The sequence below is a fragment of the Hirundo rustica genome, chromosome 6 (assembly GCF_015227805.2).
Source record: "Hirundo rustica isolate bHirRus1 chromosome 6, bHirRus1.pri.v3, whole genome shotgun sequence".
NCBI lineage: Eukaryota > Metazoa > Chordata > Aves > Passeriformes > Hirundinidae > Hirundo > Hirundo rustica.
The window spans coordinates 46,396,040-46,422,019 of NC_053455.1; the positions used below are offsets into that span (position 1 = coordinate 46,396,040).

At 37.3% G+C, this 25,980-nt stretch overlaps 1 protein-coding gene across 2 annotated transcripts in view; it reads right to left on the reverse strand.

Annotated features, from left to right (window-relative positions):
• CHID1 (chitinase domain containing 1) overlaps nucleotides 1-25,980 on the reverse strand; it is a 111,858-nt gene that overhangs the window by 13,951 nt on the left and 71,927 nt on the right. For both annotated transcript variants that reach the window (XM_058420961.1, XM_040068725.1), the window contains exon 11: nucleotides 486-566. In XM_058420961.1, the coding sequence (XP_058276944.1) occupies nucleotides 486-566 (81 nt within the window). The remainder of the gene's footprint in view (nucleotides 1-485; nucleotides 567-25,980) is intronic.

Here is a 25,980-nt window from a genome sequence, read left to right on the forward strand (position 1 = left end):
AGTTCTTTCAAAAACTTTATCTGGAAGTCACTTAGTTTTACTTCTATTACAATTCTCTCAGTCCATTCCATCTAGTGGAAGTTTGTTGCTTAAACAATCTTAGTAATTGTGAAACCAGGCTCTTGTACCATAGATTTTTTCTCAGAACTATTTTTGGCTGAGTTATTGGTAATCACCCGACAGCTCACAGTACTCATCTCAGAGCCTCTGATTAACTGATGCTCAATAGATAACTTTGATGGATAATTTCTGAAGATATGACTCATCAGACTTCTCTTTTAAAGATTGTTCTAGTTTATGTAATTTCATTAATCCTTCTCTGATTTTCTCCTCTAACCCAAAACACTCTTTTATGCTGCAGTTCAGTGTTGACACACAGACCACGACCAGCAGAATTTCCAATTGCTGAATTCAGTTGCATACTACAGTCACTGGCCCATGCCCAAAAATATTTGCAGAATGGTAAGTTAATAAACGTAACTCACTTTTTGTATTCAAAGTAGTGTTCAGCAATTTGTTCATCCCAGACAATTTTTGGCTTGTGTTCCTTCAGGGTTTCAATGTACCTACAAATTAAAAACAAAGACATGGAATTAACTTTTCTAAGAAGCAGTTATGATATTACATAGCAGAAATTTCTGAAAGAGCAGCTTTACCATGTTTAGATGTTGAACACAGTATCAAAAACATCTTCTTGTTGACAACTAATTTCCTAAACCACTTTACAATTTCATGTTCACTTTTTTCCTAAAGTATTGCATATAAATATCTGAATGGAGGCTGTCAGGGGGTGGTGCCAAGCAGTAGGAGAAGAGGCAATGGGCAGAAACTGATGGACAGAAACCTCCACCTGAGTATGAAACACTTCACTATGTGGGTGACCAAGCACTAGAACAGATTGCCCAGAGAGGCTGTGGAGCCTCCTTCCCTGGAGATAGTCAAAAAGGCGTCAGGGCACAATCCTCAGTAATGTGGTCCAGAGAACCCTGCTTGAGCAGAGAACTTGGTCCAGATGGCCTCCAGTGGCTCCTTTCTCATTCTGTGATTCTGTGTGACTCTGTGAATTAATTATTGCTCATTGATTGACAAATCTGCAAGAACACATAAAGGCACTGTTTTAATATTTCTACAGTATGAAACCCTGTGCCAAAGCCCAGGAACTGAAGTCATCCCTCGGCTGTACACAGCTTTGTCCTCCACTATGAGGCTTATGTCATCAGGAGAGTTCTTCTGGAAAAGGGGCTTAGCCAATCTTCTACAACTGAAATTGTCAAGGAAAGTTCACTGCTAAATAATTCTGCATACAAATTTTCCCCATCACTGGCTTCTTGGCATTATTTTCTTGCATTGACATTTTGAACATGGAATGACCTGTCTCCCCTGACAGGAAGTGAGGATGGAGTACTACTTGTACCCAAAACCCTGTAAGGGGAACTGGGCTGGAAGAGCTGGTATGCTGTAAATTTATAGCTCATAGTATCCTCACAGTACAGAGACAACGTCTGCATTTCTGACTGCAAAACAGAAACAAAGTTGCTGGCTGCCACATGTCAGAGGACCAGAAGATGGCAAGCTACTGCCAGTGATAGAGGCCACATAGGTGTCACACAAAAATGAGAAGTCTCATTCCCCTGTCCCTTCTGCATTTTTTAACCTGAATCTTTGGCCATCTCTTTTTGAAAAATCTATCAAAGCCATTTCCCACAATCGGTCTCATTCTTGCAATAATTTCTCTGCTTATGACAGGATTTACATGGAAACATTTCCATCAAATCATCTTATTTCTTATTAAGAAATTTCCATCAGCCACTATCCAGACTGCATCAGTGTTGAAATTCCACCTCACTATTATACATCAAGAAACAGATAAAAAATTTTTATTGCTCAGTTTGAAAAATATTTGTTCTCTCATTAGGTATTACTCTAAATGCAATTAAAACAGTCAGCATTACCAGGATCATCTTCTCTCTTTTGCTGTGGCTTGTTTATTCATATATTGGTAAATTGTTTCCTACTGCTAGCGGGTTTAGAAAAGATTTTCTTTTGTATTTATGTCAAATTAACCCACACCAAGCATGGATTTATCTACATAAGCAAACACATGGGAATGCGTGAGCACATGGAAACATGCAGAGCTCTTGCACTCTCCCTCAAACACACATGCCCTGGAATAATGGACCTTTTCAAACAGGGTCAGTTGGACCTTGGAACCTGCCCATCCTTTTTTAAGGCAGCAAAATTTTAAGTTGCCCCACTAGAAACATATGCAAAGAGACCTAGTTTTGTATATTTCAAATGTAAGGACAGATTTTAACAAACTGTCCCATTCCAGAATGACAACTTCAGTAATGACAGGAGACTACATTCATATAGAATATGGCACTAAGAGGTTCCAGACCAGAAAACAAGAATTGCCAGCCAAGACATCCTGGCACACAGCTTTGTTCCTGATTGTATGACTTTAGATGGGTAATCTTAATTTTGCTTGCTAAAATTCCCAACATAATTAAAGAGTGTTCAAAGTACTTATGAACAAGCTTTAAAATTAGAAATGCAAGTGGAAACAATTATTACACCCTATTCTATAACAGGTGTATTATAATTTTAAAACTGTTAAGGCATACACCATATTTAATGAGCACTCATCCTGACCACGCACGGAGAATTTATTTCCCTTTCTACCATCTATAGGTATATATGTAACAGCAAAAAGGAGCATGTTCATCTTGAAATCACATCTACAGTGATGAGACGAGCTAGAAGTTTAAGTTGGGGGAAAAAAGAAGTATAGCCCCCAAATTGTCACTGCTATCCATTAATCTTAGGGAGCCTACTTGAAAAATAGGAACTTGGTTTATATGTTTCTCTGTTAAGGACAACAAAAATTCCAAGCACAATGATCAAAACAGTAAGTTCTCATTTAATTCAGTTGCAACTGCATCATCAATGCTTATGAAAATCAAGCTTTATATTCTTAACCAGACACAAAGTTGCTGCGAAGGGTGGGGAAGAGGTGCATCAGCAAACCACATCTGTTTTCTGTTGCCCTAACTTGGGAATAACCTATTCTCTTTTTGTAGTCATTTTCCCTTTACTTTCCTCTTCTTTCAGTAAAAGAAAGAAGGCAAGAACTCCAGGATAAGCCATATTATCCTACTGTCTCTGTAGCATCCTACCATGTGCACAATAAGTGGAAAGGTTCCTTTGTAAAACTCCAGCGGCTCTATCACAACACAGTTGCTTGACTCAAACTAATTCTTACCAGGCACTCTTAATATATTATATTCTAGATGGGGCAGTACTTCTTCACTCAATAAATATTTAACATGCACTGGTTTAAATAAATAAATAGCAAAGCAAAATTTATCATCACACCGAAGAAAACAAGGGATGTCAATGTGTCTGGTACAGCAAAATTCTAGATAATTTTTTAGGTTCTCCAAGAGAAAAAGACAGGGGCAAGAAGCTCACCACAGCCAGTCTTCCTTTTTTCCACCCCTCACCTCACTCTGCACCTTCCAACTCATTGCTATTTTTTCATCCTCTCTTTCTAATTTATCCCTCTTTCTACTGCCTCTCTGCCAGTTCACTTCTGCTTTTATGCTGCTATCCAGACTAATTCCTCATCCATCCTCCTAACTTACTACTTTTCTTCTTTTACCAAGCTGCCTCAGCAGTTAAGAGAATGAAAAACACTGAAAACTCAGCTTCACTGCCTTGTACTACATATTTCCTGGAAGTTTGTGACCATTTGCAGAGCAAGTCACGCTGTTTCTGTGGTGCTGGCCTGAAACAAGGTCAGCACGGATTAAATGTCCGGATAACTGATGCTTTACTGAAGCGCCAGTGCAACATACAGAAATGCTAGATCTGCACGGATCATCAGGAATAATAACAAAAGGCAGATGTCACCTGCATGTCCACCTTGCAAATATGTGTTCTGACACGAACAAGTGCCATTCTGGCTCGCTTCAATTGCCACGCTTTTGTCAGAATGGGCACTTCCCGGTATTCAGACAAGAACTATTATTTGTGTGACGGATATTCCTGGTTACAAACACTCTGGGTTAAAACAAACACTTCCTTCTGCAAAGTAAAGGAGAAGCCAAAACATACATATTATGGAGTAGCTGTAAAGTCAGTCCTGCCGAAGATGTGTATCATTGAACAACCCTAATGTGGCTACACCTACATACTATTGCACTTTACTGCTCATTCAATGAATAAATAAAGGAACCAGATGAAAGGTGCTCAGGATTTATGCCTGGTGTTCCTTTTCTAAGATGCTTTTCTTCCAAAACATGAAAAATGGCATGGTCCTGGAATATGTTAAGGTAAAACCCACAATCTTTAGTCCCCCTGAAGAAGGTATTTATCTTCATGGATAAGGCTTTTTTCACTGAGAATATAAAGAAGCCAGACTCTAGTATATCTTTTGCAACAAAATTTACATTCTAGGAAAAGAGATAGCTTCATATTTAATTCTTAGACTAGGATTTATTTATGAAGTTAAACTTTTTAATCTTCAAGGTGTTTTGCTTTACTAGTCCTGAATCACTCTTCAACCAAAAAAAACTTCAGTGAAAAGGAAACCACTGCTGAGCAAACATTGCATTTTAATGCTCTTTTCTAGCACTTTATATTTTCTCCCCAGTTCTCACATGAACAAAATTCTGATTAGAAGCAACAGGTCTCTAATCACAATGAAGGATCATTTTCTCCTGCTACAGAAAATTGAGTTTATCTTCCACTATACCAAATTTGAGATTCAAAGAATAAAAATACTACTCAGCTTGAAAATCTATACCACACATTTTCTTTTCAGTTTTCTTCAGTTACAATAGGCTTAGTTATTAAAACGTGAACCTACCAGGAATTGTATCTGCATAACTATCAACTGTGCTTATGCATGGCAACACGTTTTAGACACAGCTGGATGGGGCCCACCTTCCCCCTTGATAGGGAGCTGTATCTCTTAATAAAAGTTAGAGAAGTCACACAAAAGACTGTATTCTAAAGCTCAAGAGTTCCAGGTTTTGATGCAAAACAAATAGACAGAAATAGCTCCAGACCAGTTTTCACAGCAGCACTCCTAAGAACATTCTTGGTACCTATCTTCCAAAAAAGTACCAGCCCATTTCCCCAGTGCTCTGTGTACATGAGGACACTGTGAATGGGCAGATATCCATCTTCAAAACAAGATTTTTCAGAGGGGTTGTATATATAACCAGTAAGTCAACCCCCCCCTTTTATTTAATGTTTAATTTTAGCTACCTTGACACTTACCATTTAAGGTTTTTCTTCCTTTTAGGTGAGACAAAATGTCACGAAAAAATACAATCTGAAGACATTTTTAAAAAAAGGTTTTAAAAGTGGGAATTTTTTTGCCTTCTCAGCGTCTTAGAAGATAATTTCTGAAAAACAAACGCAAAATTCTGAATATCCTATAAGCTACTGAATGATTTAGCCACAAAACCAACAGTTTTGATAAAAGACGCCTTCAATGGTAATAAATAAAAACACAAAAGGAAAAAAAATCAAAAAAGAAAAAAAAAAATTATGCTGATTTTGAGTTCTCAGTCAGTCCCTAAAACTGCAGCTTGCAAAAGGCTGAGATGCCTTGCAATTTCTTAATCTTTAGATATTAGCCTTTAAAATATTTTGAAAGCATCCATAAATTTATGAAAAACCTAGCAGAGTCATTAACAGCATAATGTTATTTATGTGTGTGTGTATATGTATATATATATAGACACAGCATTACACAGTGCAACAAAAAAGGTCAACAACATACTGAACAATTAAGCTTTCACTGCACTGGTTCCATCAGGATCACTTAAGCACCTTTTTACTCATCTCCTCTCTCCACTCAATAACACCATATTTACAATTTATAAGCTTCCAACTTTGGTAATGTTGCATAGCACTGTACACCTTGCTTACACATTGATTTTATTAACAGAAATCTCACAAGTTCCTTCAAAAGCAAATAGGTTATCCAGGAAAAAGACAGCTACTATGTCTGTTCTAGAGAATCAAAAGAATGCACTAACATTGAAATAATTTTTATTCTGAAGATTTATGCATCTGAGAAGAGTGGAGAGCACACTATAAGCCTGTCTACAAGGTATATTATTCAAAACCAATTCTGTTAAGGTCTTCAGATTATTTAATGTAAAAGCACAGTTTGAAGAGAGAAATCAGTCAGTTAGCTGCTAAAATATCCAAGTAGCAGCCTAGAAATGAAAAATCTATAAGCAAGCATCATCTTTCTCTAGTAATCTCTCTGTTGATGCCTGAACCTTGCTCTGTCTGTTTTAAAAGGCAATAAGAATATTTTTAATATTTTAATAGTAACAGGTTTCCAACACAGTATTTTTTCTGGGTGTATTGCTTTCAGTAAGTTTTATAAAATCATTCTCACTGATTTCTTCCCAATACTTCATTCCTGACTTGACAGATGACACTTTTCAGCACTTCCACAGCAACCTCACACAAACCCACTGACCTTGCACTGTCTCCATAATGCACCAGCCCAATGAAAACAAGCAAAACCTCAGTGACATTTCTGTCATTACTCTGGGCTCTTCAAAAGAGCACCTTGTTCAGCATTTCCAAAGTAATTTGGAAACAATAATACTTTGCTGGACACAGCCTCAGAGAGACAGAAAATTATCCCTAATTTACAGATCTCAGGAGATACATTAGACAATGTCACACTTTTCAGAAGTGTGCCCATCTCAAGAAACAACGAGCATTAAAACCCTCTGGTGCTTTACAGTGGCTACAGAAGAAAATATAAACATTACGTATTTCTATATAGAGAGCTTTATATGTTAATAGTGCCCCTTATTAACTTCACAGAGGTTTTACCCACCAGAGAGTTTACACAGTGGTACACTGGCAAATTATCCACGGGAACATACAGTATAGCTGAAAGCAATGCAGTGCATGCTATATTTCTCAATATTACCAAAATGGTGGTTCTTGACCAAAAAAAGACCCCGCAAAGTTACAGTTAGATATTGTTCTATGAACAGAATTAATCACGCACAAGACAGAAAGGTGTGAACATTTATATTTAAGATTTTAACTCAAACTGATGGATATGAGAGGAACATACAAAAATCTCTTTGAAGAAAACAAAAGTTTGATTTCTAAGTCAAAAACTAGTTCTTAGACAATGAGGACATAACTAGATTGAGGCAGAAGGTTTGCATATCTGTTTGTGTGCCTTCAGTAATACATTGCTGTTCAGCAGAAAGACTGCTTCTAAAGAAAACTGAAAATATGTATTGTTCAGAAGTGAACGTGATTCTTTCCTCAGCTGGGGTCAAACCACTGCACTGACATTACAGAAGCTTAATGCCCATCCTTCATAGAAGAAAGATAGGTCCTAATAGATTCCTATAAGGCAATGTATCATCAAGAAACAGTAAAAGTATTAGTGCTTCCTAGACCATACATAAAAGCCTATATTCTGCTCCAGCTCATCCAATAATCTGCCTTAGTACAGAATCTGAGACAAGACAGAGTGTCTCTGCTTAAAAATACTTCTCAACATGATGAAAACTAATGTTTGTTTATCCCTACAGGCTTGTTTCAAGAACCAGCAGGTTCACCCTAAAAATAAAATCACTGAAGATAAAACTGCTAGTTTAAGGGCGCATTTCCTGAAATGTTTAAGTAACACTAAATTGAGGTTGAAGCATTTTCAGATTCATTACTCCAAGTAAAATACTGTGCTCCATTCTTCTAAGAACTGACATAATAAGCACTGCATCTGAAAAAGTGAGGCTATTTATCTTTGGATATGAGGCTGAACAAAGTTCAGACCCACCAATATATCTGCTGCTTGGCTTCAGTAAATAACTTTGTAAATAACAAAAACTAAAACTATGCTACTTCTGTTGTGTGTCAGATTGGGTTTTGGGGGGTTTCTTTTACTCACATAATAAAAGCTTTACAGACTTTCTTCTTCCACAAAGTATACAAATCAGCTATATTCACACAGTGCTACACAGATCAGTGATGAAAACTGTAATACTGGATTTGGAGCCTGGTCAGATTCAGTTAATCCTAATTCAGTGTTTAGGAGATGAAGTTTGATCCACTCCAGTATGAAAATGAATTTTGCGTGCAAACTCACCACTTTGATAGTCTTAATTCTTCTATACCTCCTTCATTAAAAAGTTATATATTAAAAAATCACATTTCTTTTCCATCCTGTTCTAAAAGGTCAGATGACCTTAATGCAATTAAATACCACTCCTAGCTCTTCCAGTTGCTTCTTGTATCTCTCTTCCACCATTCCTGAATTTAAATCATCCCAACACCAGGTCCATAGCAATGTCATCCAGCAGATGTAAGGAACACAAAAGCCAGCAGGAAAATCTGTTCCGCACCTTGTGTCAGGAAAGGAGCGGTGCAGTTCCTCCTCCAAGCCTTCACCTCAGACCTGTCTCACCTGGGGCCTGTGCCAGGGAGGTGCTCATGCCCAGTTTCCAGAGGGTTGCTAAAATCCCCTGGTTAATCCCCACGCAGGGGAAAGGACACACTTGGTAGCGAAGGAGAAATGAAGGGAACACACATTGGGTGCAAGGAGCAGAAGGCACCAGGATGGGACAAGGACACGACTGAAGAGGAAGATCTGCTCCCAAGTGACTTAAGTCAGGCAGAGCACAAAATCTGCAGGCTGCAGGACTGTGGGGATCTAAAAGTGACCCAGGTCAGCAACTGCCTTAGGAATGAAATGCTGCCTCTGTTGTCTCTCCAAAAATAGGAGAAATCGTTTAGGCCAGACAGAAGCAGAGCTGTCTGCAAGGAACCAGAACTTCAGACAATGAAAGAAACTAACTACAGTAGGAGACTGTACCCTGAAAAAGCTGACCACTATTTGGATTCCATTTGCTTCACAAGGTGCTGAGAACAAGACACAGAAAAGTATCTGCACTTCCAAGTAGCCTCAGAAGAATGTTCAGGTTCCTTAGCTGACAATCACAACAGGCCCTACAATTTCCACTACCAGCATGAATGAGTGGTTTGGCTGCTTAAAGAAACACCATCAAAGGTATCAGCAAAAGAAGGACCTGAACACCAAACACCTTCTATAAAATAAAAGAACCACAGCTCAGGGATAGGTTTTTTGGCATGTACTAGTTATAGAAGCACAGTAGTAAATTGAAGCTATCAAGCCCAATACAGCAGATAGTTTCATATGAAAGAAATAATAAATTCCATCCTTGGCAGAGAGGATTGTGACTAGAGAAGTTAACTCTGCTAAAGGAAAATCTATGGCAGAGCAGTAAATTCTCCAAACCTCCAGTGTCCCATGAAGATATGAACTATGTACTCTTTTCCATCTCTTGGGACCAAGTGAAGAACAAAGAACGCTGCTGACTTTTGAGTTAATTTTTGTACTTGGCAGAGGGATCTTTCTCCTCTCAGCTGACCGTGTACATCAACAGAACTGATGTAAGACTTTCAGAATCTGTTTATTGAAAAGACAGAATGATGACAAATTCATGCAAATGAGTATAAATCTCTTATAAAAATGCAAATCTCAGAGGGTTAGTACATTTTTAACATGCCTTAAAATAATCTAGATATCACATAATTCCTCAGGTTTTGCCATGACTTGAACTGAAGACAGGCTATGAAGTCATAAACTATCTTTTAACCAATGAGAGTGGAAGTTTTTGCCCCTTTAAGAAACTATCTTCATTGGGGCACTTTAGTAAATATTTGAGAACATGAATTTTAAATCTCTTGATATTTAGTTAAACTATATGCATATTAATGTGACAGTGTTCAGTTTTAAAGACAAGCCTGACACTTCTCATCATGAAAAACCAGCAGAACATCTTCCATACTTTTGCCGTTAACTCCAAAAAATATTTGTATATTCTTATCTATTTAGTTTCTGCTGAACACACATACCTGCCTTCTGATAAAATTTGCTAAGATTAAGACTAAATTTTAAAGCAAAAAGAAATAAACATGAACTTATTTAAAATTACTTCCAAAAGAGCTGTTACTTAAATCAAACAGTAACACTTGGATTGCAGATCAAGGGACAAAATGACGGCCACCACATTTTTGCCTCCTTTAAATTAACTGGAAATTTCAATATACAATACTATTTACCGCTAATGGGTATGTATGTAATTTTTAAAAATCTTTAATTAAACAGAACTTATAGCATTAATCATCTCAAAAGAGCTTTGGCGGGCTGAAGAAATTGTTGGTTTAAAGGAAAAATGAAAAGGGTATTATATTCAGCATGTATGGGAATTGTGTACATCTAAATTTTGTTAACATCTGGGGAAGTTAGAAAATAAATTCTTTGCACAGAATGACAGAAGTTTGCTTTTTGCAATTATTTAAGCAAATTCAGACAGTAAGCATTGACGAATTATCCTAGTACACTGCTAAAGGTAAAACAGTCAGGCATTTCTGTCTCGAAAGTTGTTCCATATGCAAACACATTAAATTGCAATAACACTTTCAAAACACCATCACTTTGCAGTACCTACACAAGTCATCCAACACATGGAGCAATCACCAGTACAGCTGTGTAATCAATAAAAGAAGAAGGTCCTTTAAACACTAACTGTAAAGCTAAGCAAGTTAAATATTAACATTGTGATATGAATGTAAGAAAGACAAATCCAGAAAGTTGAAAACAAGATTAAAGAGCGAAAAATACTACAAAGGATCCATTACTAAAAGCATGGCGGCTGAGAGATGGATACAATGTGGAATGAAGAAACATTTTCTTTTTTTAAAAAGCACAATTTAGAAACAGCTGTTGGGGAAAGAAGCTTTCAATTTTCCTTTCTCTTCTGATTTCATCAGTGAACGTTGCGTTTTTTTAAAGGCTCAAGAGAAGCATTTGATTGCTTTAATTAAAAAAAAAATGTTTCTGTTGAATTATGTCTGACAAGATTCTGAAAGGTTCATACCCACAAACAAGTCAACTTCTCCACCTTAAGGCAGGCCTGAAGGGAGAAGTAAAGCTCTACTTTTCATTGCAAAGAGCTATTTCAAAACCATATGGCAGAGGTGCCACCTGGGAATAACTCCCTGTGCCCCAGATACCAAATTAACACAAGCTCCTGCTACAGTGGTATGCACAGAGAAGAGGAATGAACGACCTTGTTAGGTGAAGACACATAAAAAGAGGATGAGAGCAAGGCTGGGAGATGAAGAGAAACAGATGGGACTGTCAGCTGTAGAACTGCGTAGCCCTGCAATGCAAGAGCATGGGTAACATGGGGAATATTGCTTGGGTTAGACAAAGCAGTTCCAACTGCAGTCACCAGAAGACTTACTGACCTACGTTTGGGATTGGTAAGGCTTTTGCTGTGTGATCTTTTAGTTGTACTTCCTTTTACATGAAGTGGAGGGCTGTAACCTGTTCCTCTCACTCTGCATTGCAGCTACTCCTCTAAATGCCAGTACTGCTTGACTACACTTTGTAGTCTACAACACAACTACTGCACCACTTCAGAAGCTCTTCAATTTCAATCCCCCACCCCCTCAGGATGGCAGAGTTTTCTCTTTACGTAAAGAACCATTACTGCCAGATAATGGATTCTGTAGTCAGCATCAAAAATGCTTGGTGATCAGTCCCAGAAGTCCTGAAGAGAAATAAAAATTACCTCCTCATACCATGAAAAAAAGTGCAGGTTCTTGTCTTAACAAGGCTCTAATTCCATAACTGAGATTGTTTGAACTTGTTTGGCTGGCTGATTTGGGCACTTGCTGATTTGAAATCCCAAATATTATGTTGTTAGAAATCTTTTCTCTCCCACAAAGCTCTGTATTTGTGGATTATGATGGCTGCTGTCTTTATCAACTGCTCAGAAAGTTTTCATGCAGAAGACCAAACTTGGAGCAAAAGAACCTGCCGGAATACAGAGAAATGCCTGAGAAGTCCAAAATGAATTTTATTGGGCCATTTGTCCATGTTGAAAGGGCTAAATACATCACACATGTTACAGATTTCCTAAGTAGACGAGAGCAAAGGGAAAAAAAAATTATTGAGGACAAGAGGTAATTTTTATTCATTAATATTTCCAAGCAAGGAACAGCAATTGAAATATGCTGGATACTTTTTTTGGATCCTGGGGAATGAAGAGCTAGATTACTAGATCTATTAATTTATATTCACAAATCATATTCCAATTACAAGTAGTTTCTGACCCTTTCTGGCCCCACAGCCATTGCAAGAACCTTTTTAATTACTTGCCTTTTTTGCAATAAAATACAATTAAGCAGAACTAATTATTTGACACAAGATATTTTAAGTATGGAAGAGGCTAAGCAGTTGCTATAACGACATAATTTAATGAACTTGAATGGCAGGTACTACATATTCTTCTCCTATGGCAGAACAGTTTTGTTCTGCACCTTCACTTTCAAACATATCATCTTTGTTCAAATTTGTACCTACAATAAAATAAGAACATATTGAATAGAAGGGTGCTGAAAGAATTCACAAAACCATAATTTTGTCACAGCGTTTCACACTATGGGATAAAGGATAAATATTAAGCAATTAGGACAGAGGTGGGAAGACCATGGATTAAAATAAAAAGCCTATGTGGAAACAAGGTCTTCTTCTGAAGACAGAAGTCTGGGATAATGTTACAAATTAAACTAGACAGAAGCAATATCAACCCAGTCAATAATGATGGGGAGTTTTTAATGATAAAACAGTGACTTTTCCCTACACGGGCAACTAAAGATGCCATGATGTATAATTATTTCTTCAGAAATACTGCAACACCATTATAAAAAAAAATTATTAGAGCAAAAAAATCAAGTCAGATATCAAAAAATTATAACAACTCTTTAAATTTCTTTATGTGATTCCAAATAATCTTCATTGTGTTCCCCAAAAGGTCACAATGGGAAAGGGAGGCTAAAAAATTACCAAGTTGGCATAAGTATATTACATGACAGGATTGGGTAACTTCAGGAACACTTTTCTCAATCTTATAGATAATGTAGATTATACTGTTCACCACAAGAACTTGGTCAATTGCTCAGATTCAAGTCTTATTTTTAAAATAATGAAAAGATGAGTAATTCAAAGGGAATTCAGAAAGGTGCTGATTTCTTACAGACACAAAAAACATAATTCTGTAAAGAATTAGTTCTATAATTTTGAGTGCAGGAAGACAACACATGGGCTTCACAGAACCAGAGGTGCTGTTTCATTCCAGCCAATTTATGCTGTTTATAATAAAATACAAGTAAAATTTACAAGTTTTCTTACCTTTTCATATGAGTTACTGGATACTCAAAATTAAATCTAAAGCTAACACGAGGTAATTATGTTTTTACCCAGAATCTAAATAATTTCTTAAAAAAAGTCAAGTCTAATAATCAAAATTAGTGGAAAGCATTAGGATTTTATAGCCCTATTATCTGTCCCTAATTACAACCTCAAATAGAACAGTAGAAAAAAATTCTTGACTGATGCCTGATATTCACCTTCACCACCAAACTTTCTTTCTTGATGACATCTTTAGCAAGTTAAATCAACCTGTGAATCAAACCAAGACTCACAAGTTCTTTAGAAAGTCACACACACTCCTACCATTTTGTCAGCATCAAATCAATGGTATCTCTTCTTCCTTGAACAAACAGGCAAATCCTAAATTCTTCCCCTCTGATAGTCAATGTTTGCACACATCAGTATACAAGTACATGCATTTGGACAAATATTTCCAAAATATATCTAGCAAAATAATAAATTAAGAAACTACTTAAACATTAAAGTATTTTAGTAACGTTTAAAGAAGCACAAACACATAGAAATAAACTCAAAATGTTTATTTAGTAGTCAAAATTAGTTAACTTTCATTCTGCAAACAGCAATAGCATTTGCTGTTGAATTTGATTTTTGGCTGCATCATAGGGATATTGCAAATAAAATTTAAAAAAACACTTAAAAGCATAAAATTCTTACTCCGTAAGAGAACGTTGTTCAGTGTTTTACTTCCTTTTCAAAAGATTTGAACTCTCTATATAAAGTTCTTACTTTATTTTAAAATTTGTATGGAGCTGTAAAGATTCATATCTGAAAGTCTATGAAATATTTTGATATAGCACCTGTCAATATTTTAATATGACAGTTCTTATTAAGACACACTGTATGAATTTTGGGGGGTAAAAATTAGGGTAATTTCTTCATTTTTACCACCCCAGCTTTAATCTAGAAGACCAGCTGATAGAACAAATGCATGAGAATTAATGACATGATTCATAATCACATATCATATTTAGATAAAGGAAAATAAAAGGATCAAAGAAGTCTTTTAAAAGGACATACATTCCTTAGTAAAGGATGAAAGTCACATCTGGAAGGTCAGTTCTGTTAGACTGTAGGATGCTGTTACTGGGTACTCCCCTCCACCCCCACATATAGTGAAGGATGTAGCCCTTACATACAGAACTAATCTTCCTGCATGGGTCAGCATTGAAAAAATTGAAACTGGACCTTTACATCTTTTTCCAAAAATAGCAAAGATGGTGATTTTCATTAATGCAAGCAAACAGAGTAACTTCAGCACTTCTTAAACTTGACTGATTGCCTGCTTAACTTCAACTGCACTGAAAATGTATTTTAAAATAACTATGCAATCACTGCATGCACAACATACTAGTAGCTTCCATAATTTACGTATTCCAAAGCATTCTGGAGGCTTATGCACCTTGCTGTCTTGATTTATCATGCTAGATAACCTGGTTAGACAGTAATCAAAAGCACAAAACAGAAGTTTTCACTAATGGAGAAAATACTATAAAATACCTCACATGAGGCTTTCCTTATGTGCTAGACCCCAGGTTTCCATAGCAGAGTCTTGGACCTCCTGTCCAAAAGAAATTTATTTTGTGTATTTCAAAACTGCTCTGCAATGCGAGTTAAAGTAACGGAAAAGGGAGATGATATGGATGACTGACTTTAAAAGTGTGGTCCAGAACTAATGAAAATACACCACACTATTTTTCATTGTTTCTCAGTAAAGGAATAATCAGTGACAGGTTTTTTGGTTGGTTGGATTTTTTCCCATCTATATGCAGTGTACATTTATCTTCCTTCCCCTTATTGCATTTTTCAAGTCCAGTATGAACAGCCACACTCTATTTCAAGTGTCAAGTCTAATTGAGTTAGAATTATGATAAGGAATTATTACCTGGATAATAACTTGTATCCCTGAAGGTAAGTATCCTAAATATGCACGTGTTAGACCTTGATTCTGTTGCTGAATTGTGTCAGGATCCAGGGTATCTCAAAAACAAAGCTGCGAAGTTAGATTAATCTGTGTTGCAAGAAAGTGAGAAAAGTGTTCACCTTTGGAAACATGAAACACACAACAGTGGTGATACAGTATTACATCTGAAATGCTTGCATTTGGAGTGCTAGTAAGTTCAATATTAATTCATGAACAACAGGGACACTATCAGTAGCTCATAAGCTCATTTCAATAGATCCGGGACACCTAATGTAAGAAGGACGTGGACCTGCTGGAATGAGTCCAGAGGAGACCATGAAGATGGTCAGAAGGCTGGAACACCTCTCCAGTGAGGACAGGATGAGAGTTGGAGTTGTTCAGCACGGAGAAGAGAAACATCCAGGGAGACATTAGAGCTTCCAGAACTGAAAGAGGCCCTACAAGAAAGCTGTAGAGGGACTTTTGACAAATATGTTGTGACAAGTAACAGCTTTAAATTGAAAGAGAACAGGTTTAGATAAGATACTAGGAAGAAATTCTGTACTATCAGGGTGGTGAGGCACTGGAACAGGTTGTCTAGAGAAGCTGTGGATGCCCCATCCTGGGAAGTGTTTGAGGCCAGGCTGGATAGGGCTCTGAGCAACCTGGGATAGTGAAAGGTGGAATGAGATGATCTTTAATGTCCTTTCCAATCCAAACCATTCCAGAGTAATACTTTCAGATTCTATAAAGTTCAGAAATTATGCATAGAAAACACACTGGCATACAATTAAAAATACTTATTTCACTTTTTTCACAGGAAAAAAAATTAGATCCTGAACACATTTGCTTGCTTTGCTTATTTCAGAAAGACACAAACTTTCTAATTCAGAAAAAAAGCTTTACAGAAAGTATCAAAGATTAATTTCACATAGTAGCTTTATGAGATCTGATTTCTAGGAAAATTTTTGTTGAATTTAGGACTGTTTATTTCTACAAATCAAATGTGTATTTACATGAGTTACTATATGAGGGTGCTTATTCTGAGTCTTCTGGAAAACAACTAAGTGAAATACAGCAGAGTAGAGATGGCATTGCAATGGCACACTCTTTTATTAGTCCTGCTCCTTCTGCCTATTTTTAAACATCAACTTTGAGTCTCACCAGTTCAGTTACACTTTAAACTATTCTGTAAAATTCTAGTCTCTCCTCATAAGACTTTTTCTAAATCTCTAAGGGATTTTTCTTGAAGTGTTTTTATAGTTTTAAAGAAAAATTTCTAAAAACTTCTAAGAATGTATGCAACATTAAATGTATGTTCAAAATGATTGTATTTTTATGCAAAAATTCACAAATCACTAAGTATGTCTTGGAAAACCTCTGGAAAAGCTTGAGAATTGGAATCATTAGTAAGCCAAGCATGTATTAGGAAACATTTAATGCGACTGAAATGACTTGAATTTTGCACATACTAAGTATTGAAAAAAATGTGTGCTCTTAAAAACTGACACAAAGAAAAGCACAGTACAAAACCAAGGCCATTTCATTTGTAGGCGTCTAAGAGGGGTTACTAGACCACAATCAAAAAGAGAAGAAAGTCATGGAGGGAGATTATGTACAGCAGAGGAAAAACAGATCAGGAAAGGAGAGAACTGGGAGTCTGAAAATTATAACAATCTCCAGAACTCAGGAGAGATTAAGGAAAGATGAACTGTACATAAGATTTAAGGACAAACATAGAAACATTAGGATGGAAAAATAATTAAAATACCAATAAGCCTGGTTATTAAAATATCAGTACTAAAAAAGTAAATATCCTTACCTACATATATTAAAAATGGAATAGAGAACAACATCATCACTCAGTATATCAGATGTGAACAAAAACAACTCTATTTACATCATGGATTATGTTTGTAGAGACAGCAGAATAAAAATATCTTTTTCATTACCCTACTCATAAGAAACATTAATATGTAGATTGTGTGCTGAAATTTGCTGAAGTTCATGATGATTTTACAAGGCTGAAGGAGATGCTGAGAGCAAATTTTGCTCCAATCAGTTTAGTAAATCTGAGTGATTTAGTAATGAGGGAGCTGGACCTGGAGGTTAACTCACAGAACAGTTATGAGTTAAATGTTCTATTGCTGGTTTGCTACTCCTACCTCTCTTTTATGGTCACAGGCAACTCATTTATCAACATGGAATATCCCCAACATAGAACAAGGCATTACTTGCTTTTACTAGAAACATTGAAACTTCACACTGGATATCATGCCCACTTGAATTACTCCCAACATTATTTTAAAGCCTTACATAAAGAGACTCATGTCTAATTTGTATGTACGGTTAATAAAGAAGTTCTGAAATTTTATTTAACATAGGAAAGGGCCATGAAGGATTTGGCAACAATCCTTGCTTGGTGGAAGCCTGATTTCACCATGTTTCTCTATAAAAGCCAAATAATTTAAAACTCCTTGCATTATGTAAATGACAAGCTAGCAACCTCTAGAAAACACTCTCAGCTAAGCAATGAAGCTGGGGAAGGATCTGGAGCACAGGTCTGATGAGGAGTGGCTGAGGGAGCCAGGGGTGTCTAGCCCACATAAAAAGGAGGCTCAGGGAGAACCTTATTGTGGTTTATGAGTTAAATTTCTGAAACAGAATGCCAGTAGAGAAGGTTGAGCAGAAAACAGAAATTAGACATAACAATTTATCTGCTTGGTCTTTGCTACTTCCTTTTTTCTTTTCCAAAGCATTAGGAATCACAGGTTGGCTAAGGTTGGAAGGAACCACTGGAGGTCATCTCATCCAACCTCCTCGCTCAAACTCTACAGCACATTACTCAGGGTTGTGTCCACACAGCCTTTGAATAGGTTAAATACCCCACGAAGAAAAGGCAATGCTTAATCCATAAGGTAATGCTTTAAGGTAGGATACTTGATGGTTGTAAAGCTTTTCAGTTTGCCTTCGGCCACGATTAGCTAACAGGAGAATGTCTAACATTAGCATTCAAGACAAGGCTACCAGTGGCTGATCAAGCCTTTCACAGCTGGAGTTGAACAGTAAAGGGGTCTGGTTTAGTGCACTTGCACAGCACAGGGAAAGGAGTCGGATCCTCAGCAAGAGCCTCAGATGACAGAAAACAGAATCAGACAGCAAGACCCTTCTTACAGTACCTCAAAGTGCCCCCCCAGATATTCAATATGCACTGAATGTGAAACTCAGCTTTAACTTACTAACAGAAAATTAAATACATCAAAGAAAATGCTGATAAGTGACATTCTGGTATTGGCTGTCCCAGTGAGGCATGTCAGCAAAAAGAATTAAGTAATTTGTGGAATGCTCCCCTGCTGAACCAGGTCATATGCAGAAGAGGACCTTGCAAAGGAAAGTATCTGGTCTGTTAAGACTGATGTGTCAGACAGGACAATGGTTGAATTTAAATGTAATTTCAGGAGAAATATGAAATTCCTTGGGAGGACACACTGTAGTCTAGTGGTTACACCATGTTAAACACTCATTCTGTGACAGCATTAGTTGCTCCATTTGAAGTATTTAAATGAAAATACTGGGCAGTTTCCTTGCTACAATGAAAGGAATATTACTAGTGTTTTTAATTACAAAACAAAACAAGTTTTTCTAATTTCTTTATGTCATAAAATTAGATGTACAGGAGTAAGTGGACAATCACATCTACAACTGCAAAAGTTCTCAAAGCCCAGAGAGAGCAGTTTAATGCAGGAGAGAATAGCACTAGAAGAACCCTGGTAATTGAAGGAGTTCAATTGAAGGTAATTGAACCCTGGTAAATGTATAGTTCACAACTTTGAATCAGAAAATAATATAACCATGTTAAAAGCATTAAGTAACAAAGTTAAAGTAGTCTTACACCTGTAAATCCAGCAAAATGTCTTAGTGAGGTATTTCAGGCAAATCATCCTGGTAAGTCTCAAATGGCAGTGGTTGAAGAGTACACATGGTCAAGGTAGTTCATGTTAGGAAAAACAGAACAGTTGAAGGCTGCTGCAATGACAGTTCAGCAAGCTGAAAGAACTGCATCCTGTGGTTTGCAACTGACTGTTTCAAAACCATGTGCACTATCTTCAAAGAACTGACAAAATACCAAGTTTTTCCAATAGCAGCATTTAGAAAACAGTGTCTGAAAGACGTACTTGAGTGTTTCTCACAGAGAAAACCTGAAAACCTATCAAAACCAAATATTCATCTCACTTTGTGATTACTTGAAATGATACTCTGTAAAAATTTTCTCCTAATGTTCTATTTATCAACAAATGCAACTTGTAAAGCATATAAATTGCACAAAAAAAGTTAGAAAACCTAAAGCTGTGCTCATACAAGAGACACGAATGAAAGTCAAAAGCAGTACACAGCTGTTCTTGTTTGTCATTTGGATATAACCAGACCTGACAAATTATGATTTATTACTGGTGGTTTTTAAGTCTAAATTTCTATTCCTCCATGTCAATTACAAAGATAAATGTTCTTTTCAAAAAATCCTGACGGTAAAGGTAAATACACAAGGCCATGAAACACAAATTGAATGCTTCCATCTCTAATTTGCACATGGCACAGTAACACAAAACCTGCGTGCTACATCTGACTCTCTTAACACACTGAGCACTGCCTTGCAGGTGCTCAAGCACAGAGCCTCAAACATTTTCACACATTTTCCTTCGATTAGGAACCTTTGCTACAGAAGACTTCAGGAAGAACTAAGTGCTCAAATGCTTTGGGCAACCTGGGTTGCAGACTGTGGAGATCTATCTAAACTGATGGGGAAAAGAGAAGGCTCAGGCCTTAGGAGTTCCAAATCTATCCTATTTTCTTTCAAGAGCTGATAAGGGACAGAGTGGTCATCTTGTCAAGTCACTTAAATATATCTACAAACTTTAAAAAGCTTTGAAATGAATAATTAAGAAGATCATAAATTTTGCACTACCCACAAAATGAATGTACTTTATGTTTTTCAAATATAAAGGAAATGCATATTTCATTATAAAACAACAAGGATTGTTGGTGGCAGAAAGAGCTGGGTTTATGCATTATTCACTCCTGAAAATATTCATTAATTCAAAGAGATGGCGTTCATGCCCTTCTGCAACACTAAGCCCAAGGGGGAGTGAAGGTATTTCAACCCAAAATTTGTGTGTCCTATGGTTTTGCTGGCAGTGTATTCTAGGGTGACTTTATGATGCTTGTATCCCTAATGGTCTGTTCTGTTTATGTTGGATATTGTGTTCTGTACCTTTTAGACTGGTTCTGAGAGCGAAGGGAGGGAAAGGAGAAGCACCGAGTTTGTCTGCAGAAACTGCACTCACTCCCACACATTCCGCTCCCGGACTGTTCATCTGCAGCGCGGACAGACAGCGGGACAGATCCCCTTTGCTCTTAGTTAGTTTTGGCTACCTGAAGCAGAGAAGTTCCCTGGACTGTTTTTTTCTCTTTCTCTTGGGACTGTTTAAACCTGCTCTGTACTGAAAAACCAGAGGAGCACTGGGAGCTCGCACCTGCGGCCCACCAGGGCCTGGACCTCGGCATTTTCCAGCACCGGAGGAGCTGGTGGGAGACTGAGCGAGCTGAGCTACACCCACAGCAAGGATTTTCTGAATTTGCCATCTCTCTTCAGAGTGGCAAGAGGTTTTATTGTTTCATATTATTCATTTTTTGTGCTTATGGGCATTTTGTTTGTTAAATAAATATTTTTTTCCACTTTTCCCTGAGGAGATTTTCTCCTGGTTGAGGGGTTTGCTCCCCAGAGGGACCCTATTCAGGGGTTTCCTCCTGAATTTGCCCTAAACCAGGACACAGTGGAACTCTGGGAAATACCTGCACACCATCCAGTCACTGCCAGTTACACACTGCCCTGCAGCCTACAGAGGGATCAACTGAATATGGCAAAGCCATGGCTGCAGGCAGTGTTTCTCCGAGCTATTCAGACCAGCCCATACATCGGAGAGTGCTGCACAAGCATTTGGCACTGCCTGAGCATTCCCAGGTTCAACCCCCAGGCAGAGTCACCTCCAGAGAACTGCAGTACACGGGTGCATCGGCCCACAAGCTTCTGTTATCCACTTTTTGTCAGTGGGTAAATGGGAGCAGAGCGTGGCTGCAGATTAAAGTGTGAGCAAGTGAAATGACAGAACTGGAAGACAACAACTGCTCTGGTGTAAGGGAACTAATCTGTGTGACCAAAGGATGTAGGCATGTATCTCCTACTAAGGGCAGTGCAAGGCAGACTGTAAGTAATTTGGGCATACAGATGCATTCCTTAAAGAGAGAAAAGCTGTTAGATGATTTTTTTCCCATAATTTTCTATTTCTGATGTCTCAGAAGCCTGGCTTTCTCTGACTTCAAATCCTCTCAAGAGGGAAAGAAGATACCAGTAGGAATCCATAGTTCTGCACTGAATAAGGCTTTTTCATCAGATTACTAGACACATGGACTGTTTATCTGGCAACACTAAGTAGTTGTTTTCACAACAGAAAGAAGACACAGCGAATCACAAGTATCTGTGTTGTGACCTCTGCAGTTCATTTTGTACACAGAAAAATCTGTAAAAATTAGCAAGGCTGCAAAATCCGCAGAAGATATGAAAATGCTCAGAGCCAATTAAAAACCAAACTTGACCAAAATGAGCTGCAGAAGCCCAGAGATACAAATTATGTTGCAATAAAATGGCAACTAAAGTTAGAAGCTAATAAACACAAAATAATAACTGAGAAGAATATGTGGGTTCTGAATAAGTTACCATCACCCAGAAAAATGACCTCGGGCTTTATATAGGTTCTCTGTCGGCATCAGTCTAGCACTCAAAAATTGCCAAGAACTCAAACAAAGTATTAGAAATTTATAAGAAAGGATCACAGAAACAGGAACTACAAGTGATAAACTGTTTCACCAACTTCATAAAGTATTCTGAATTCAGTTCCCAGTTCTGGTGTTTGGAAGCTCATGATATCTATCAAGAACCTTCCAACAAATCATACAGCAACATTCATCTAAGGGTCACATTTAACCAGCCTTTGCCAATTTCCAGCCAACACCACTGTCTGCTACACATCTGTCTGAACCAGGAAATAAATAACAAACCAGAAATCATTTGTATTACTTTGCCTGTAAGTACTGTAATCAGTTAGGAGAATGTAAAACTTATCGTGGTTTGAGCACCTATTTCAATTCTGTTTTCCCGGAGGGCAAGTATGTGCAATTGCAGTAGATGAGGGAGAAATCTAGGTAAATGAAAAAGTCTGGGACAGTTCCATCAGCCAGAGTTTAATCTCCATATGGGAACAAGTATTAACAGAACGCCTCAATTACCAGCAAAGTTTGCGGCTCAGGAGGAATCAGAAAAGAGCAGATGAGATACTGAATCATATTTCAACAAGTGCTGGTTTGGTACATAAGCTTTGCCTGGAAACATACACAACTCCAAGGTGAATCTAAGTAAGTGTATTAATTTTACAATGTTTAGAAAAGCAATAGAAATAGAACCAGGTTCTTAACGTTAATTGCAGCAGATCTGGCATCTTACTGCTCTGATTTGCTCAGATAATTGTACAAGATACTTAAAGGATCACAGGTTCTGAGATTTGGTATAACGTTAGTTTTTTAGAAATATACACCATGCATATATACTGAGAAATGCCTTAATAACAAAGTAAGCCACGATTTATTATTTATATATGGTTTCTGTAATAATAACTAGCCATTAAAGATGTTAATATATTTTTCTGAATTAAAGTCTGGTAAACTTTGGAATTTAAGAACATTGATAAAATGGCTGTTATTTTTAATCACTGTTATGGTATTTCAGCAAGTCAACAGAGATAAGCTATATTTTCTAGTAATTTGTTACTTTTTCACTTGTCCTATTGAGAGCATATTAATTTTCAAAACAGACTGCTTACCAACTGGCTCTAAAACAGTCACTGCCAATGTAATCAAGTCAGTTAACACATAAATGGATTTGTTACAGTGATTTTAACTTCTCTATTAAAAACAAACAGTTACATCAGAATTCTTTTCCAATCCCTGTGATAAAAAAGCAGCAAACACGTTACTTGCAAAACTCTAAACATAACTTGAAGAACATACTAACATACTGTGGCATTCTAAAACTTCATTCAAGCAACCCGATGTAGGTAGTACTACAATGATACCATGGTTGAATATTATGGTTGGAAGTTAATTGGGATTTGCTTCAGAGAGTTCATAACTGCAAGACATGAACATGAGAGATAAGGAACACTCGATGCCATGAAAGAAGCGCAGACTGATAAAAATTCTGGGAACTTGCAAGTGAAAATGAAAGATGAGAATTCTTTGCTTTTGTAATGAAAATAACAAAAACTCTATAAATAACAAGCACTTCAGAGATCACAAAGCACACATATTTCTTGCTCTTTGCAGTTTTAGGCAATAACATAGGACAATCTTGGTCTTCCTGTAAGTGCACAATTCCTCAAAGTTTTATCTTACACTAATAATTAACAAAACAGCATTTCAGGGTAAGGCATAAACCCATAAAAGAATAAAACTGTTTTCCCTGTCAAGAAGACCAGGGCTACCCTGTGAATTGGTACGTATTTAAGCAGTCAACTGGTACATCACAATTTAACCCCACTTTGTGATCCCTCCAAAATGAAAACACACCTATAGGACTGATCAAGATTTTATTGGCAGCATCTGAATCAGCTACTTCATCAGAATAAGTAAAATGGACAAAAAGATAAATCAATCTGCACTACAGTTTTGTCAGCATAAAGCTTTGCTAGTTAATAACTTTTATAACTCTTCTGGTATTTTAGGCAACTATCAACCTAAAGATTCTACGTCTTCATGTCCCCTGGAGTAACAATTTTTGTATCAGTAATCTGTGCAAATTATGCAATTTAGATAGAATAGGAAAAGGATCAAAACCAAACTGTGTCCTAACTATAAAACTGAAATACTTCAATGCCATTCTCTTTCTCCAAGCCCCTTTACATTTTGTGCAAGTGAGAAGAGTAACAAAATAGTTAACTATGTAAACATACAAAATGAAAATTTTCAAAATAGAGAAATAGAATTTACGAATGTAATCCAAATGAAAACCTGAATTTGGGCAATCCAGTGCACCAAATTTCTTTTCTGCTTACAGCAACTTAAAAACCAGATGTATGTAGTGTGTCTCCTCATAATTTTTACAGACTTAAGCAAAAACAGATTCTAGAATCCTAGCACTGACCAACTACATTTTGTAAAAGTCACAAAGTCTTTGCTTCTTCCACATCCATGTCTTAGCAAATAGTGTCACTGTCACTTGCATTAACAAGCCTTTGCATTGCCATTCCATCCCTGTTCTATCCAAAAGCAACATCACAATGAGTTTTCACATCCTTTTCTGCAGTACAGATCATACAATGCCGTCCCCAATAAATCTTTTAAATATCATTTCTTCAAGATGCATATCCATCAACTACCTCTGAGAATTTTGAGAATGTCACTAAGTTATGAATTTTGCTTAAGGTTATAAAAAGGTGGCAGCAGTTATGGCCTCAGGGCACACACTCTGCAGTTCTTGTCAGAGCAGCATCTGCTCTCCAAGGCCAGGTGCAATAAACAACCATTTGCTGCCCAGCTACTTAGAGCGAGCAACCTTGGACAAGGGCTTGCTACATAACAAAACTCACTTCACTTTTAACTCTAAATGTACGGCTGGACTGGGATCCTCAGACCAGGCTGCCTGGGAAAGAAAGGGTTAGAAAAGGAAGGGTTACATAGGAGGGCTCTTTGGTGAGAAAATAGCAAGCAGACAATATTTTGTTTCCTAAGCAGAAGGGTAAAAAAATTGTGCAGGAGGGGAATAATGAACTTCTAGAGGCTCTGACATTATCTTCAAACAATACTTCACTGAGGAAAATAAACCTGAGGAAATACACAGACATTTATTATTATGCTCTCTGTATGTTTCCTTTTCTAGTTAAAGTGGAAGAGTTTGTTTTCTTGAACCCATTAGCAAAACCCAGTGGGTGTTTATTTGTTCATTTTTCCTCTAAATAACACAAATATCTGACAAGATAAACTGCAAAATGAAACTGTACAGCAGGGACTCAAGAAGAGTCTGTGCTAACAAAGAATTTGCAGGATTCATGCACATCAAGGAACTTAGTTGCAAAAGACAGGGAATTCCACCAGGGAATAAACAAGGATCTGCCTCCAAGAAAACTATCAGGGAAGCAAGGAAGTGACAGCACTGTAACCAATCGAGACTCAGCAAAGATATGAGTACAAGGATGATGGTGAACTCCAAACCCAGCGACCTGCGCATGCAGCAATGGGACCAAGTGGGGTTCGTGTCACACTTTCATTGCTTGCCCAGCCTTTTTGTCTGCAGTTCCTGCCAAGACTGTTCTAGGTGAGACCCAACTGCAGTAACCTAATTTTTCTGTGAAACCCCTGAAGAAATCTCACCACATTAATTAGAACTGCTGCAAGTTGAAAGTAAACATCTCAACTGATCGCAGAGAGTTGGGTGAGCTGTTCTGGAGAACTTATCTGTGTACTGATTCCATACAATTGGAACAGGGTATTCCAGATGTATTTTGGTGTTACTCCACAGACCCTCATACCTCACCTCCTACTCTCACCCCTAAATAGAGATGAAAAAGTTTAAATACTTGACTGCACAGCAGATGCAAACCAAATGACCACCAAGTGGCATTTTACACACTGTACTGTTTCAAATTTA